Below are 13830 nucleotides of genomic sequence, written 5' to 3'. Positions count from 1 at the left end.
GTGCACCAGCATTTCTGTGGCTTCACAACCATAAAGTAACAAAAAACACAGTAAGAGGACAATCCCCATTAGAACGGTGATATTTTGAAATAAACTATGCTAAGCTCAGTCTAAAACCTACTTGAACCTTGTAGCAAGACTCCAGTTTGACCCTATTGATTTTGGATTAGGTGCCAAGTACAATTCAATCTACTTGGTTTTATGATGGAGATGCTGCAGTAATAGTTACAGCTAGTAAATGCTGAACAACCATGGCAGAGTAGTTAAACTCAGACCACTATTAAAATACTTTTACATGTGACATTCACAGCAGACCTGTCATCTTTTATCTGCGTGCAATTGCAGAACTGGTGTCAGTTCTAAAGTAATGATATTGAGGGCTTCATAAATTACCCCGGTGATCCTCAGGAGAAGACAGTGTCACATCTAAATAAGTGTTTTGCTTCCAGGGTAATGTATGTCTTCATCTGGCCCAGCAGTCAGCATATTGCCCTATGTTGATGGATATTGTCAGCTTGAAGCTATACTACATTTCACTGCACAATAAACATGGCTGTCAACACCCTATAAAGTGAAATCAATTTATCCTGTATGGTCAGTGCATTTTAAATGAAATTAATGTACTGTGGGCATAGTGGCAAAAAGGTAGCGTATTAGTTATGCATCCTCTGTCTTAAGAATTTATCCATAAAAATGAATTGCCTACACAAAACAACAAAAATAATTATTGTGCACCTTAACATACAGGGGCTTTTTTTTTAACACTAATTTAGCAGAGTTAGGATTCTACATAATTTAAAATATAGATTCAGATCTTGAGCTGATGTAAATCATCTGTCCACTGTGAAGTAAACAGAGCTTTACTGATTTATAGCAGTTTAGATTTCATCAAGCTTTGTCATTTCATAGGCATTGAGGATTTGTCATATATATATTTGAATTGGAGGGGAGAGATCTGAAATACCGTTGTACGTGAGGGACATGCTTTGTTGTTTTGACACACATCAAATTTAAAAATTATTCATGCCATTTTTTATTGTGCAAATGTAGCTGTCTTTCAAAAGCATATCAAGAATGATTCCAAATATTTCAATTGAGGATCACAAAGCCACCAGCCTCAGAGCTTGGATGCATGCCATAGCTCCAGTTATTACATGTATCTATCATGTAGTAACATGTAAACCTGCATGAATTCTTTGGCTACATGTGATAAGATACTTGATGAAAAGCATACTAGGCTCCATCCATAGAAGACCTTGATGTCCACTATAGTGGAAAACAATGAAGTTCATGTTGTATCATAAGCTTGATCAGACAGCTTGAAGCACAAGTACTGGTGTTAATTCCTTGAACTTGGAACACCTCCAAGACATTTATTCAGTGAAAGATACCTGAATTAAGAATTGTGTCTGCCTTGAAAAAATAGGCTTCTATGCACTATAGTTATTTAAATATCCTGGGTGATTTTAATACCATTTGGGCAAAGACTAATTTAGATGAACTACACATGGAAAATAAGATAGGAGAGCTTTGGTCAGCAGGTCATTATTATTATTATGGGCATATTAAAACATGGCTTTTCCCTACTTCCCATACATTTAACAGTTGAGGCAGGAGTGAGGCATCTTTTTCAGATCAAGAACCAGTGCTTTTTTCCTAGAAGAAAAGCACTGCCAAGAGCTACAGTCTCTTCTGGGCAACGTTTCCAGGACAACATCCACTAGTGGGCAGGGCCAGTCCTTTTTTTTTCTAAAAACAATGTTTAGGGGTACTCTCATTTTCCTACTCATATTAATACTGCCCCTCAATGAGGCCAAACTTAGATTCATAAAATGTTTAGGGGTATACGATACCCCAGAAAAAAGCACTGGGCAGGTAAAAGTAGACGGAAAAACGAAGGCAAATTTATCATTGTACCATAGACCAGTTCTTAACACATTCACATGCTTCATTTTATTGTCCATCTAGACAAGCAAGAGGCATTATCAAACTCCAATTACACATTCCATCTGGGCAAAACACTGGAGTACAAAGCATGGTCAGTGAGGGGGTGATCTGGGGAAAAGTTCTAAGAACTAGGCAGAGAGGCCTGGCAGGCCACATTTGGTCCAAGCACCTCAGGGTTCCCCACACTTGATCTAGGGCATAGAAATAAAAGGCTCAGAATTTAATACGTCTTTGAAGTTTCTCATTGGCTCCTACAAGAATGAGTAATGAATAGCATGAATATACTCAAATAAATGAATTCGTAAGTGCTTTGTATCATAGATCTGAAAGCAGAAAGCAAGAACTTGAAATGGACAGGGCACCGTAGGTAGCAGCCCCATAATCCAGACAATGTAATAATATTTGCATCTTCCTGCTCTGATATTACAGGAAGTAAAGCAATGAATGGCTCTGCAGCTAAACTACAGCAGTATTATTGTTGGCCAACAGGAGGTGCCACTGTGGCTGAAGCTCGAGTCTACAGGGACGCCCGGGGCCGAAGTAGCAGTGAGCCACATATCAAACGACCAATGAACGCTTTCATGGTTTGGGCAAAGGATGAACGCAGAAAAATCCTTCAGGCTTTTCCTGACATGCACAACTCCAATATTAGCAAAATCCTTGGTAAGTACAAAACCATTAATAATAGCACAATCAAAACTGGTAATTGCTTTGCAATTTTATATGCAGATTATGAATGTTGAGAGGGAATAATTTCTTAGATTTGTTGATTGAATCAAGTTACTGAACTCCAGAATACTGCAAATGTGGGAGGGAACACTAGTAGTTAGATATGGAACAGCAAACAACACCTATATGCCCTTTGCTGTTAGAATGTTTTGCCTTTCCGTAGATTTGCTATGCTCATTGTTCTCTGATTAATTTAAAACTAAGGCTGCAAGCCTATGCACACTTACAGGAAGTAAGTCCCATTGAACTCAATGGAACTTAGTTCTGAGCAGACATATACTGTATATTCTGGAGAATAAGACTACTTTTTAATCCAGGAAAATTTTCTCAAAAGTCGGGGTTCGTCTTATACGCCCGGGGGAGAATATGCAGTCGAGTATATCTCAAACTCTAAATTTTAACTAGAAAAGTTGGGGGTCGTCTTATACTCCCAGTTGTCTTATACGCCGGAAAATATGGTATATAGGATTGCACAGAGAGGTACTCAAGCTTAAGACTACTACAGAAATTTATGAAGATGAGATGTATTTAAATAAAAAAACATTGGATTTCTATACGAGTTAAAGAACTCAGTTTATACACCGACTGTTATGTATTGAAGTTTCCAACAGGGGGATAGGGTATATAGTTTCCACTCAGGTCCGCGTCAGTTAGTTTAGGCGGGAAACCTGGTTGTTGCTGTTATGCTACAATGTTACCACATTGCCAGCTGGCTGCCTATATAAAGCAGGCCGGCTGGGCTGTTTGTTCAGTTCGACTCAAGCCTCCAAATAAAGAGCAGCTTAGAGGAATTGCTGTGGCGTCTCATTGTGTCTACCCACTATTCAACATGGACTATGCCAGTATTATATTGAAAGCCTTTATTAGAATTCATGGTATACAGTATTAGGAAATTCTGCAAGACAAAGTTGGTAACTTTGTTTTGTAGGGAAAATGTCTAACCTCATGCAAATATAAGTCTTCATGGCAGGGAGTAAAATGTTCAAACTGTGTAGTCAATACATTTAGTAGAATCTAAATGTTCATTAGGTACTCATTGAACTAATTGTAAAAAATAAACAAACAAAATTGTATTGAGAAAGAAAGCTTAACCTCAAGTTTATTTTAATTAATTCTCTAGAAAAGTAAAATTTAGCCAGTGTTCAGGCTTTGTCTCCAAATAATAAAACTGTTGATTTTTCAAAGAATTGGAATAAGAGGCCCCAAAAGAGGAATTAAAAACATACATGAGAATGAGGAAAAAAATAAAACTGATATTTGTCTATAAATGTAACTCAGACAGAGAACAGTAATCATCAGGTCTCACCTGCAATACTTTGTGCATTACCTTGCAACTTAACAAAGCTATTTCTCTTACTTGTTTTTCCCCCCTTTCAGAGGTAAAAAAAATATCTAGAAATAAATATAACTCTGTTCTTAAACTTTCAGTGTTTTACATAGAAGCTCTCATATTTGTCTACTATTTTAGTAAGTTATATGAATAGCCTCTCAGTTTTGTATAAAACCTGCACTGTTCCAGTCTTGGCAACTCTATGGAATCTATATTATTTGTGTGTATTCTTTGACAACCCCCCCCCCATTACAAGTATAGTAACAGTATTCATTAAAATGTAAACATTCAGTATAAATATTTCAGAAGTGCCAGCAATCATATGTTTTTTAAAGAGGGGTAAAACCTGCCAGGACTTCCCCTGCTACTACCAGACACACACACACACACACACACACAGAGAGAGAGAGAGAGAGAGAGAGAGTCAATTTACATATAATATCTCTGCAAATTTTCCAGGACAATGACAAAAAAGGAGCCTGAAATATTAGAACTGACAACAGAGTATTGCTGACGCTGGATAATATTTATACAACTTTTCCATTTGTTGATGTATAAAAGCTCGTGGTAAAAGAATAGCTTCCACCCACGTTTACCACAGCTGTAATCATTTTAACCATCTGAAAGCTCCTTTTTAATCTCCCCCAACACAAAACACCCTTCTTTCTTCACTGTTTAGGTAGCTCTCTATAAACAATACAACAGACCTGAATACTTTTCTTCTTTCTATGTAAACTGTTATATATATTTTTGTCGTTTATTAGTGCAGTTTGTGCTGAATGTTTATATTAATTGAAGTAGTGAAGAGCATTGTGAATGTACTTTCCACTTTCTTTCAAATACAGCTCAGTGTATATATTGCATCTGGCTTGATAATTATAATGTTTAATAGGATTTGCAAGGGTCAAGGAGCTGATAATAAACTAAAGTTATAGTAAAGGGCATCAAAATTAAAGACACTAAGATGGTTACAGGGTCATTTCCAGTTTTGTGAATAAACAAGTTTTGCTAAATTTCAGGTCATGGTTTCATTATAATAAATTTACAAGCTAAATTCTTGCTGGGGAAATTATGCATGAGCAAGGTGATATTATTATTATTATTATTATTATTATTATTATTATTATTATTATTATTAAATATCAGTAGAATGGTTATGACCAAACACAATTCTAGTAATATAACTGAGATTCAAGGATCCACTTTCAGGGTGCCCAAGAGCTTGAGTATGTCCAGTGGGATTTTGACAGTTTTTTCTTTTTAAGCTACAGACTTATCATATCTCAAACTGTTGTTTAAAGTTCCCTTTGTTTCAAAATCAGTTTGCCATATGGTGTTTGAGAAAGACAGGCTCAGAATCCATTGGCATTATGCTAGTAATTCAGTTTAAAAAAAATCAGGTAGTGTTTCTTAATGAACTAACTACCATTGGTTTCGCCAGAAGCGGCTTAGTCATACTGGCCACATGACCCGGAAGCTGTACGCCACCTCCCTCAGCCAGTAAAGCGAGATGAGCGCCGCAACCCCAGAGTCGTCTGCCACTGGACCTAACATGAATCAATGATTTTTGTTCAAATAATAGGTGAAGAACTCACTATAGTTTCAAATACAGAATCCTGGATTGATTGAAAGAGTGAACAGAAAAAATACAAAAAAACAATGAAACCTTAATGTGAATGGGGCCAGTTCTCCAACAGTACACTTACAAACGTTTTTCAAGCAAAATCTCTTTAGAGAATATTAGGGAAATGTCTGAAGACTAAGAATACTGCAAAACTAAGCATATCACTCACTCTAAAAGTAGATTTCAAATTCTTAATGTCAACTGAGATGGCTTGCTTTATGCATTGAAAGGTGAACTGTGGCAGAAAGGAGCGTTAAGTGGAATTATCCGAGAAATAAACTTAGAGCTCACTAATATCTTTTTCTGTGCAGGCTCCCGCTGGAAATCTATGTCAAACCAAGAGAAACAACCTTACTATGAAGAGCAAGCACGGCTAAGTAAAATCCACCTAGAGAAGTATCCTAATTACAAATATAAACCCCGACCAAAACGCACCTGCATTGTTGACGGCAAGAAACTGCGTATTGGAGAATATAAACAACTGATGAGATCTCGAAGGCAGGAAATGAGGCAATTTTTTACTGTAGGGTAGGTGGAAGGTTTACGTGTCAAATCCAGCAGTTGCTATATAGTTTTACTTCCTGTGAGATTGGGACTCTTATTTAAGATTCACTTATTAATCATAGCCCGTGACCCAAACATTTAAACTCTTTTTAGTCTATTGTGGTTCCCTGTCTTTGACAGCCATCTGGTAACCTACCCACAAGACTCCGACAAACCCATTACCTGGGAACTATTGGCTTTTTCTTTGCTTTTACAGGTAGGTAGCCGTGTTGGTCTGCCATAGTCAAAACAAAATAAAATAAAAAATTCCTTCCAGTAGCACCTTAGAGACCAACTAAGTTTGTTCTTGGTATGAGCTTTCGTGTGCTTTTAAACAGGTTTCAACCCCCCACCCCAAGACCTTCTCCCTAAAGCTGATAAAGCAAAATAGTGTGAAAATGTCCTTGGAAAAAGTGTAGAACAAAACCCTTCCCTTTAAATTTATTCGATTACCCACTTTTACAAGTAGTTTACTGTTGCTGAAGCTGGGACTTACTGCAGCGAGGTTAAATCTTCCCCTTACAAAGAAAGACACCCATTATTAACATTTCCTGGAATCCAGACTCAGTGCACGCACATCATTTTCTCTTTTGCCTGTGGAGTGAGGGCAGAAGCAGTAGTGGCCATATGAGTAGTCAATTACTGAACAGAAGCACCAACATGACATTGAAAATTCATTTAATAGTTGTACTACACCATTAAAATGAGTAAAGAATATACAATTATGCCCCACCCCAAACTTTCCACATTGCAGCCTTTTCTCCCATAATCCCATGCATATCTAGGATGTCCACTGTTTGCATATGGAGTGAAAAAAGGGCTGCAATCTGCTTAAGCTTTGTGGGAGAGGGGGATGCACCTGATACAGAGTCTTGAGTCTCTGGGTATGCAACCGGGCGCAAGTATGACATACTCCTCATGTATTTTTCTGTTTGTAGCACCATGTTTTTGACCCAGCTTATGCTGTATTCAGCACTGTCTTTGAATTTCTCGGGCTGCAGGGTGGGCGGAATCTAACATCTGATTCCTAGGAAAGAAACCATATATATGCATTAAATATATGCATTCAATGAATCTCTTATGTGCCATCTTGGACTTTTAAGCAGCATGCAGTGCTGTGATATATCTTCAGTCTCAGGCCAGACATTCACTAGAACAATTGTCACTCAATAGGTTTATCTCTGCCACTGTCTTATAAACACACAAACAAAATTCCTGGATGCTTGGTGCCACACACGGGGGCTTCTGGCAATTTAAGAAAGCAGCTTCTCTTGCCAGCCCTTCTGAATTCACAATGTTCTGTTCAGTCCTCTAATCATAATACTATTCTTTTCTTGTGGGCTTTGCAACCAGATAATTGACCTTGACTGCTTGGTTCTGTGCCTTGTTTCTGGCTTGGCATGCAAGACACACGTTGCAGTCAATTATTTTGTGGTATAGCCTGCAGCAGTGTGGGTTTCTGCCCAAATCAGTTTTTGATATCCATAAATATGATGAGGGTTAGATATCTTGAAATATGATGAGGCAATAGGCCCCATGTACCTTATCCTGAAACATAGTTGGCTGACTTTAGGCAGCCAAGAAACTATTTGGGAATCGAGTTTCAGCTATTCAACCCATCAGCCACACACCCTCTTTTACTTAAGGGCATTGCTACTGTAGCCAGATTATCCAGTGAAAGAGTAAAACTTATTGAGGGTGAAGAAGGGAATAAGAATAGTTCTGACTAGTGTGGGACAAAGGAAGCAGTGCTTGCACATGGAAATATATATGTGTGCATGTGTGATGATCTGGTATAAGGAGGTGATGAGGTTTTTCTTCAGTTAAAGGAGCTGGTACACAAGAACTGAATGTAAATGGATCTGATAGGAAATGATGTGGGAGAGGCAAGGAAGTTGAGTAAGAGCTGGATAAGTGAACATCCAGATTTATGAATCACCATTCTGCACATCTTTTCGCATCATATACTAGAGTTTGAAAAGCATGTTCCAGTGGCAACTTCTTGCTCTCCTAATCAGCCACCACCCAACTATGGCATTTGACCTGGAACTTCTAGACCCGATGAATCAAATTCATTGTGATTTGCGCTGGCACCAGTCCAGGAAAGGCATGCTTGCTAGCTGGTGCTTCATGAGTAGAGATGGGCTGAGCAGCTGAGACATAGCTTGGGAGTTGTGCCCCACAATGTCATTGCATAAATGGGAAAGTTTTCAATTCTGCAGCAGAACTTCCCCCCTCTCCCAAATCTACTTTGGGGGTTCCCCTCCAAAACAGACTCAGAGGTGCATGTTCAGGAGGCACACAGGGTGATGGGAGGGAGGAGCGAGTTTTATTTACAAAGTCATTATGAGCACACAAGGGCTTTGCTGGATTCAGTAGACTTTCCCCCTGCAGATGCCACCCTCAAGCTCATTCACATTGGTTGTGGGGGGGCAGGTGATAAAGTTGTGTGTTGTTGGCAGAGCCCTGCTCCCTGTGTGAGGGGCTCTTGAGATTTTTCATTTTGTATTTTTTAAGATACTGTGGAAAACTGTATTCTTTGCATCTTAAAAGATACTTCAGAAAAACCTTCCCAATATTTATGCTTACAAAAAATGCACACATGTTCTAAATGCTTTTGAACCACACCACTGTGTCAGAAATATATGCAGTAAGCACTTTTATGAGATCTGATGCTAATATCATTCTACGTTTCAAAGGATGTAGCATGTAAGAGATTTTCTCAAATGCAGCTGAATTAAGACTCAGTAATTTGGATTAGGGAACAGCACACAATTACTATTTCCAAATTAAACATTTAAGTGGTTTTGTTAAAAAAAAGACAGTTCTTAATACCACCCCCACACACCCCACTTATATGGTGCTTAGACAAACCCAAACCTGAAATACTGTGTAGGCAATTTCCCCCCTGTACTGTACTAGGAAACTACCCTGCACGTATTCCAGTGTGTTATATGCCAGCAATGCCCTTCTCCTGTTTGCACAGGATAAGTGGTTCATTTCTTGCAAGAGAATAAACAGATATAAATCCAATATTGAAAACAGCAGCATTCACAAACCACCAAGAGAACATTTCTGTCTCTCAGCACTCTACTGCTAACTAATGCCAGTTACCATACCTCAACGAAAAGGCTCCTGTGTGAAACTACAGAACTAGAATTTATTCACAAACTCAGTTTGATTGCGACTTGGCTTATCTTTCCTTTTCTGAAATTATTTATCACTAGATGAGGGTGTATTAATTATGTCTCTCCACTGTAATAATGGCTGTTTCAGTTGTCTTGTTTTAATGATAGTTACTTTTATACATTGTATAAGTTTTTAACATATTGTCAGGCATGTAGAAAGGCTTGATATTATTGCTTTGGGAAGCAGGATAGAAATAATTATCAGTTTTTATTCAGTGCTTTGAAGGTTTCCATTTGGAGAGGAAATTTATTATAAATAAATTATAATCAATAAAATATATACTTTATAATTAACAATAAACAAAAAAGCTGGATAATAATTATGTGCAAGGAAGCATGTCCTCAATGAAATCAGTAAAATTCAGTGTTTTAGGGTTGGGACACAAGTCAGAAGCATGGAAGACACTACCAAATTCACTTCCCACAAGATGTAATGCCGGCCACCAACTTGGGGGGGGGCTTTAAAAGATTAGACAAATTCAAGGAGCATATTGGGTATTAGTGGTTATATTTAACTCCACTGCAAAGGCAGTATGCATCTGAATATCAGTTGCTGGGAAGCTCAAATGAGGAGAGTGTTGTTGTGCTCAGGTCCTGCTTAAAGACTTGGTGTAGGTATCTGGTTGGCCACTGTGAGAACAGAATGCAGGATTAGATGGGCCTTTAGCCTGAACCAGCAGGGTTCTCCTTCTGGTCAAAATGACAGACACTCACTTCTTATGTGAACTCAAGGAAATTTTTCCCATGTTTGTCTTTTCTTGCAGGCAACAGCCTCAGATTCCGATCACCACAGGGACGGGTGTGGTCTATCCTGGTGCTATTACTATGGCAACTACTACACCATCGCCTCAGATGACATCTGATTGCTCCAGCACCTCGGCTAGTCCTGAGCCCAGCATCCCTGTCATTCAGAGCACTTACAGCATGAAGACAGATAGCGGGAGCCTTGCTGGAAACGAAATCATTAATGGGGAAGACGAGATGGAAATGTATGAGGACTTTGAGGATGACCCCAAATCAGACTATAGCAGTGAAAATGAAGCCCATGAGGCTGTCACTGCCAACTGAGGATGTCTGCTGAATTAAAGTACTCTGACTTTTTTTTTGTTTTTGTTTTGAACAAAAAGTTCTTAAATGAGCCTGCATGCATGTGTGGCTCCTACAGTTACATCTGCAGAATGGTCTTAAATGTTTCTTAATGTGTGACACAGATTGTTCCCTAATTTTCATGAACTTTTTTTAAAAAAAATTTAGGTGAAGACATTAAGTATCAGACATTGGGACTTGAAAACTTATACAAATCAATAGCTGTCTTACAAGTCTTTCCTTTTTTGTCTATTTTTTTCTCCTCCTGGATGCTGAGAAAAAGGTTTTAAGTTACTGTTTTAAATGGGGGTTTTACATTCTCACTCAGGTATGCTGTGCCAGCCTACAGGTTGTGAATGTGTTTTTATTCTGAATTATTTTAGAAAACAAAAACGAAACAAAAAAAAATAAGTGCAAATTTCCTATCATGAAACAGAACAAGTCCTCATGTGCATCAGTGTGTCTTTGCTCATCTTTTTTAAACAAGGTCTCTAAATTCCATTTTTTTTCTCCCCATGTATAGCTGACCTTCTGATGTGCCAAACTTTCATAACTTTTTAATCTTAACATTTAAAAAAGTCTTAAGGGAGACACTGTAAAGTCTTAGACAATCCTTTGGCATCTTAAAATATCTATATATCTTTTTTTTAAAAATCCTAATTTTTCCAGAAAATGGTAAAGTACTCAGGAATCTGGAGACAGGATATTCTTAAAATAGTGAACATGATTTCCACAATGCACTTGCCCAGTTGCTTCTGCCTCTTGATGTACCATCAGTATAAAATATTACGTAAGCACAAAAGAGCGATCACCAGCTACAGACAGGCCTGTCTTAAGAATGTACGGCCAACTCCAAATCCTTTCACTGCCCCTTTGCTTTTAACCCTTACATTCAGTCTTAACTACATTTTCTCTTAACAATGTATTCATTCCAGAATGTCAGGGGTCCACATACTGAAAAAAGGAAGAAATTTTAAAGTAGGCCTACTGTTGCGTTTGCATTATTTTCAGTTTGTTATTGACTTCTTTATAAAATGCCCCTTTCCCCCTAAAAACCTGTGGTTTTCTTAAAATAGCAGAAAACTTAATATTGAAAGGTAACTACATATGCTTAAATGGGAGGTCATGTTTATATGTGTCGAAAACATTTGGGAAAACACTATGATACAAAGGGATGCAGATGCTTTCAGTATTTGCGTAGTATGCATGTGCTATGTGTCAGTTTTATACTTTTAGGCCAGGAGCCAAACAAGCACCCAGTTAGTTCCATAAACACAGGGCTTGTGTTTTCTGAACCAAAATTCACCACCTCTTCGCATGAACCAAATTTGAAACTGAGGGAAGTTGTTTCAGAAGCAATTTGTGATGTGACATTGTCATCATGGTGGTTCAAAGGGGAGAAAGTAACAAAAATCCAACTGGGTCTGCATAGGCCCTGAGGCTCCCTTACAGCAGCTCTAAATTATCCCTTTCAGGTTATCTTTACTTTGCATAGTATACAACATCTCCCCTAGTCTTTCTCATGAGTTTCGGAATTAAATGCTGTCATAGTTTCGAATACTGTACTACATGTTGCCATATCAATAGCCAACCTAAAGGATCAATTTACTATACCCATCTATGATTTTTATACAGGAAAAGCCACACAAATCTTACTATCCCATATAAATTGTGTCAAATGCTAGTTTCACAAAACTAAAAAGAGTTCCAAGCTCACCCTATTATTTTGTCACTCACTGACATGGTTTTACTATACAGTACATGTGTAGGTTTCATATTGCTGCACAAATACATGCCTAACATGCAGAAAACTATCTGGAGGGCTCCAAGTCTTGCCCAACAAACAAGACAAACATATAGCTATTTTCCAAGCATAGTATCAATATCAGATCAATATTTGCGAAGTGCTCTCAAGCCTTCAGGTCAAAGATGCTGTAGAAATTGTAATTATTTATTTCATTTCTAATATATAATTTTGTTAAATATATAAAGAAGCAAGGGGAGGTGGGAACAAAACATTCCCAAGTTAATAATCTAGGTGTTAATGGAAGTCAGTTTGCCCCCACATTTTAAATTTGATCAATTTTATTCCTCATGGTCAAGGCCAGAGTCTACTGTTTCAGCTACTTATTCTCCTCATCAGTAGTTTCTACTGAAAACTACACCATCCCATAAATATATATGTTTAGAATCAGGCCACTAATATTGAATCAGACTCTTTAGGAATATTCAACTCTAGGAAAAATATTTTGTTTACTTCATTATATCTTTAATATACTCCAGAAATACGGGAATTTTATAGGGGCAAAATATTTGTGTCCTAAAAATAAAGCCAACCATACATATAGTTTAAGATGTGGAAGCCACGCTTCCATTACATCTGTGTGGTGACCGCTCCAGGAACTGAACTAGTTGTGTGCAATTTTCTCTATGCCAGCAAAAACTCAACATGAATGGTCTGTGGTGTTGGACACACAGATATCATTTACTAATCCAGCTGGAGCACTACCATGCAAATGCAATTTCAAGCAGCCTATTCCATGCTGCATATTAATTCTGTGAAGCAGGGTTGTGTTGAGAGTTCCACTTTTTGTAAAGATGCCATGTTTAAGGCATGGAAGAGTAGCCTCATCTCTTACTAGCTTTGCTCAGGGGAAAGTGTGCCAGGATTTCTAAAAACATTTCTGCACCTTGTTTGATGGCCAAACCTGCATGTATTAAATGTGTGAGCATGAACCAGTTCTTCTGAAAACATGGGTTGCAACCCAAACTACAACCCTGCTTATGGAGCAGGGGGTTGGACTGGATGACCCTCAGGATCCCTTCCAACTCTATGACTAGGGCAGATGGGGTTTTCCCCCTTCCATAGCCAGAAATGTGTGGCATCTAGCTTACATACAATTAGATTTTTCATTAGATTGTGATCATTATATATATTTTTCACTTCTTTGACTTCAAAGGCTTTTCATTAATAGAACCAACATAATGACCATGGCTTACAGTGTTCTTTTTCTTGTGTGGCTGAACTACAGATTTTGTTTTGTTGTGCTTGGAACAAACTAAGAAGTGAAGCCAGTTTGTTGGCTTTCCTATCATGGCTTGCTTGAGCAAAACAAACCAAAACTCCCTCGCTTGGATGTTATTCTAAGGCAGAGATAGTCAGTTTTTCCCATGCAGCACTAGACAGGAGGAAGCCCAGCATGGTTCATTTGTGTACAGTAAACCATGGTTTGTGGCTTACAGTGACATACAAACATAACCAATATCAGTGCTGAGTGTTGGCATGCTATCATACAACCTTGCACAACTAGTAAAGAAAACTAATGCCCTGACAGCTTTCAGAAGCAACTGCTGGAGGTAGTCAGCTTTTGCAATATTAAAAT

The 13830-nt window shown here is 38.1% G+C and overlaps 1 protein-coding gene and 1 long non-coding RNA gene across 17 annotated transcripts in view; one reads left to right on the top strand and one right to left on the bottom strand.

Annotated features, from left to right (window-relative positions):
* SOX6 (SRY-box transcription factor 6) overlaps positions 1-11093 on the top strand; it is a 413675-nt gene extending 402582 nt beyond the window's left edge. For 12 of the 14 annotated variants that reach the window (XM_033153469.1, XM_033153452.1, XM_033153460.1 and 9 more), the window contains 3 exons: positions 2377-2610; positions 5942-6158; positions 10126-11093. In XM_033153469.1, the coding sequence (XP_033009360.1) occupies positions 2377-2610; positions 5942-6158; positions 10126-10429 (755 nt within the window). In that variant the 3' untranslated portion in view covers positions 10430-11093. The remainder of the gene's footprint in view (positions 1-2376; positions 2611-5941; positions 6159-10125) is intronic. The other 2 variants (XM_033153420.1, XM_033153428.1) reach the window with 1 other exon arrangement.
* The window catches only part of LOC117048989, a 94012-nt gene that overhangs the window by 29794 nt on the left and 50388 nt on the right, over positions 1-13830 (bottom strand). Inside the window, exon 3 of one of the 3 annotated variants that reach the window (XR_004426906.1) lies at positions 6704-6767. The exons of the other annotated variants lie outside the window; for them this stretch is intronic. This is a non-coding gene — a long non-coding RNA (uncharacterized LOC117048989). Of the gene's footprint in view, positions 1-6703; positions 6768-13830 lie in introns of those variants that run through there. 3 annotated transcript variants of the gene reach the window in all.

The sequence above is a fragment of the Lacerta agilis genome, chromosome 1 (assembly GCF_009819535.1).
Source record: "Lacerta agilis isolate rLacAgi1 chromosome 1, rLacAgi1.pri, whole genome shotgun sequence".
Taxonomy (NCBI): domain Eukaryota; kingdom Metazoa; phylum Chordata; class Lepidosauria; order Squamata; family Lacertidae; genus Lacerta; species Lacerta agilis.
The sequence above is the reverse complement of the archived record's forward strand: the minus strand, read 5'-3'. Positions and strand labels throughout refer to the sequence as shown.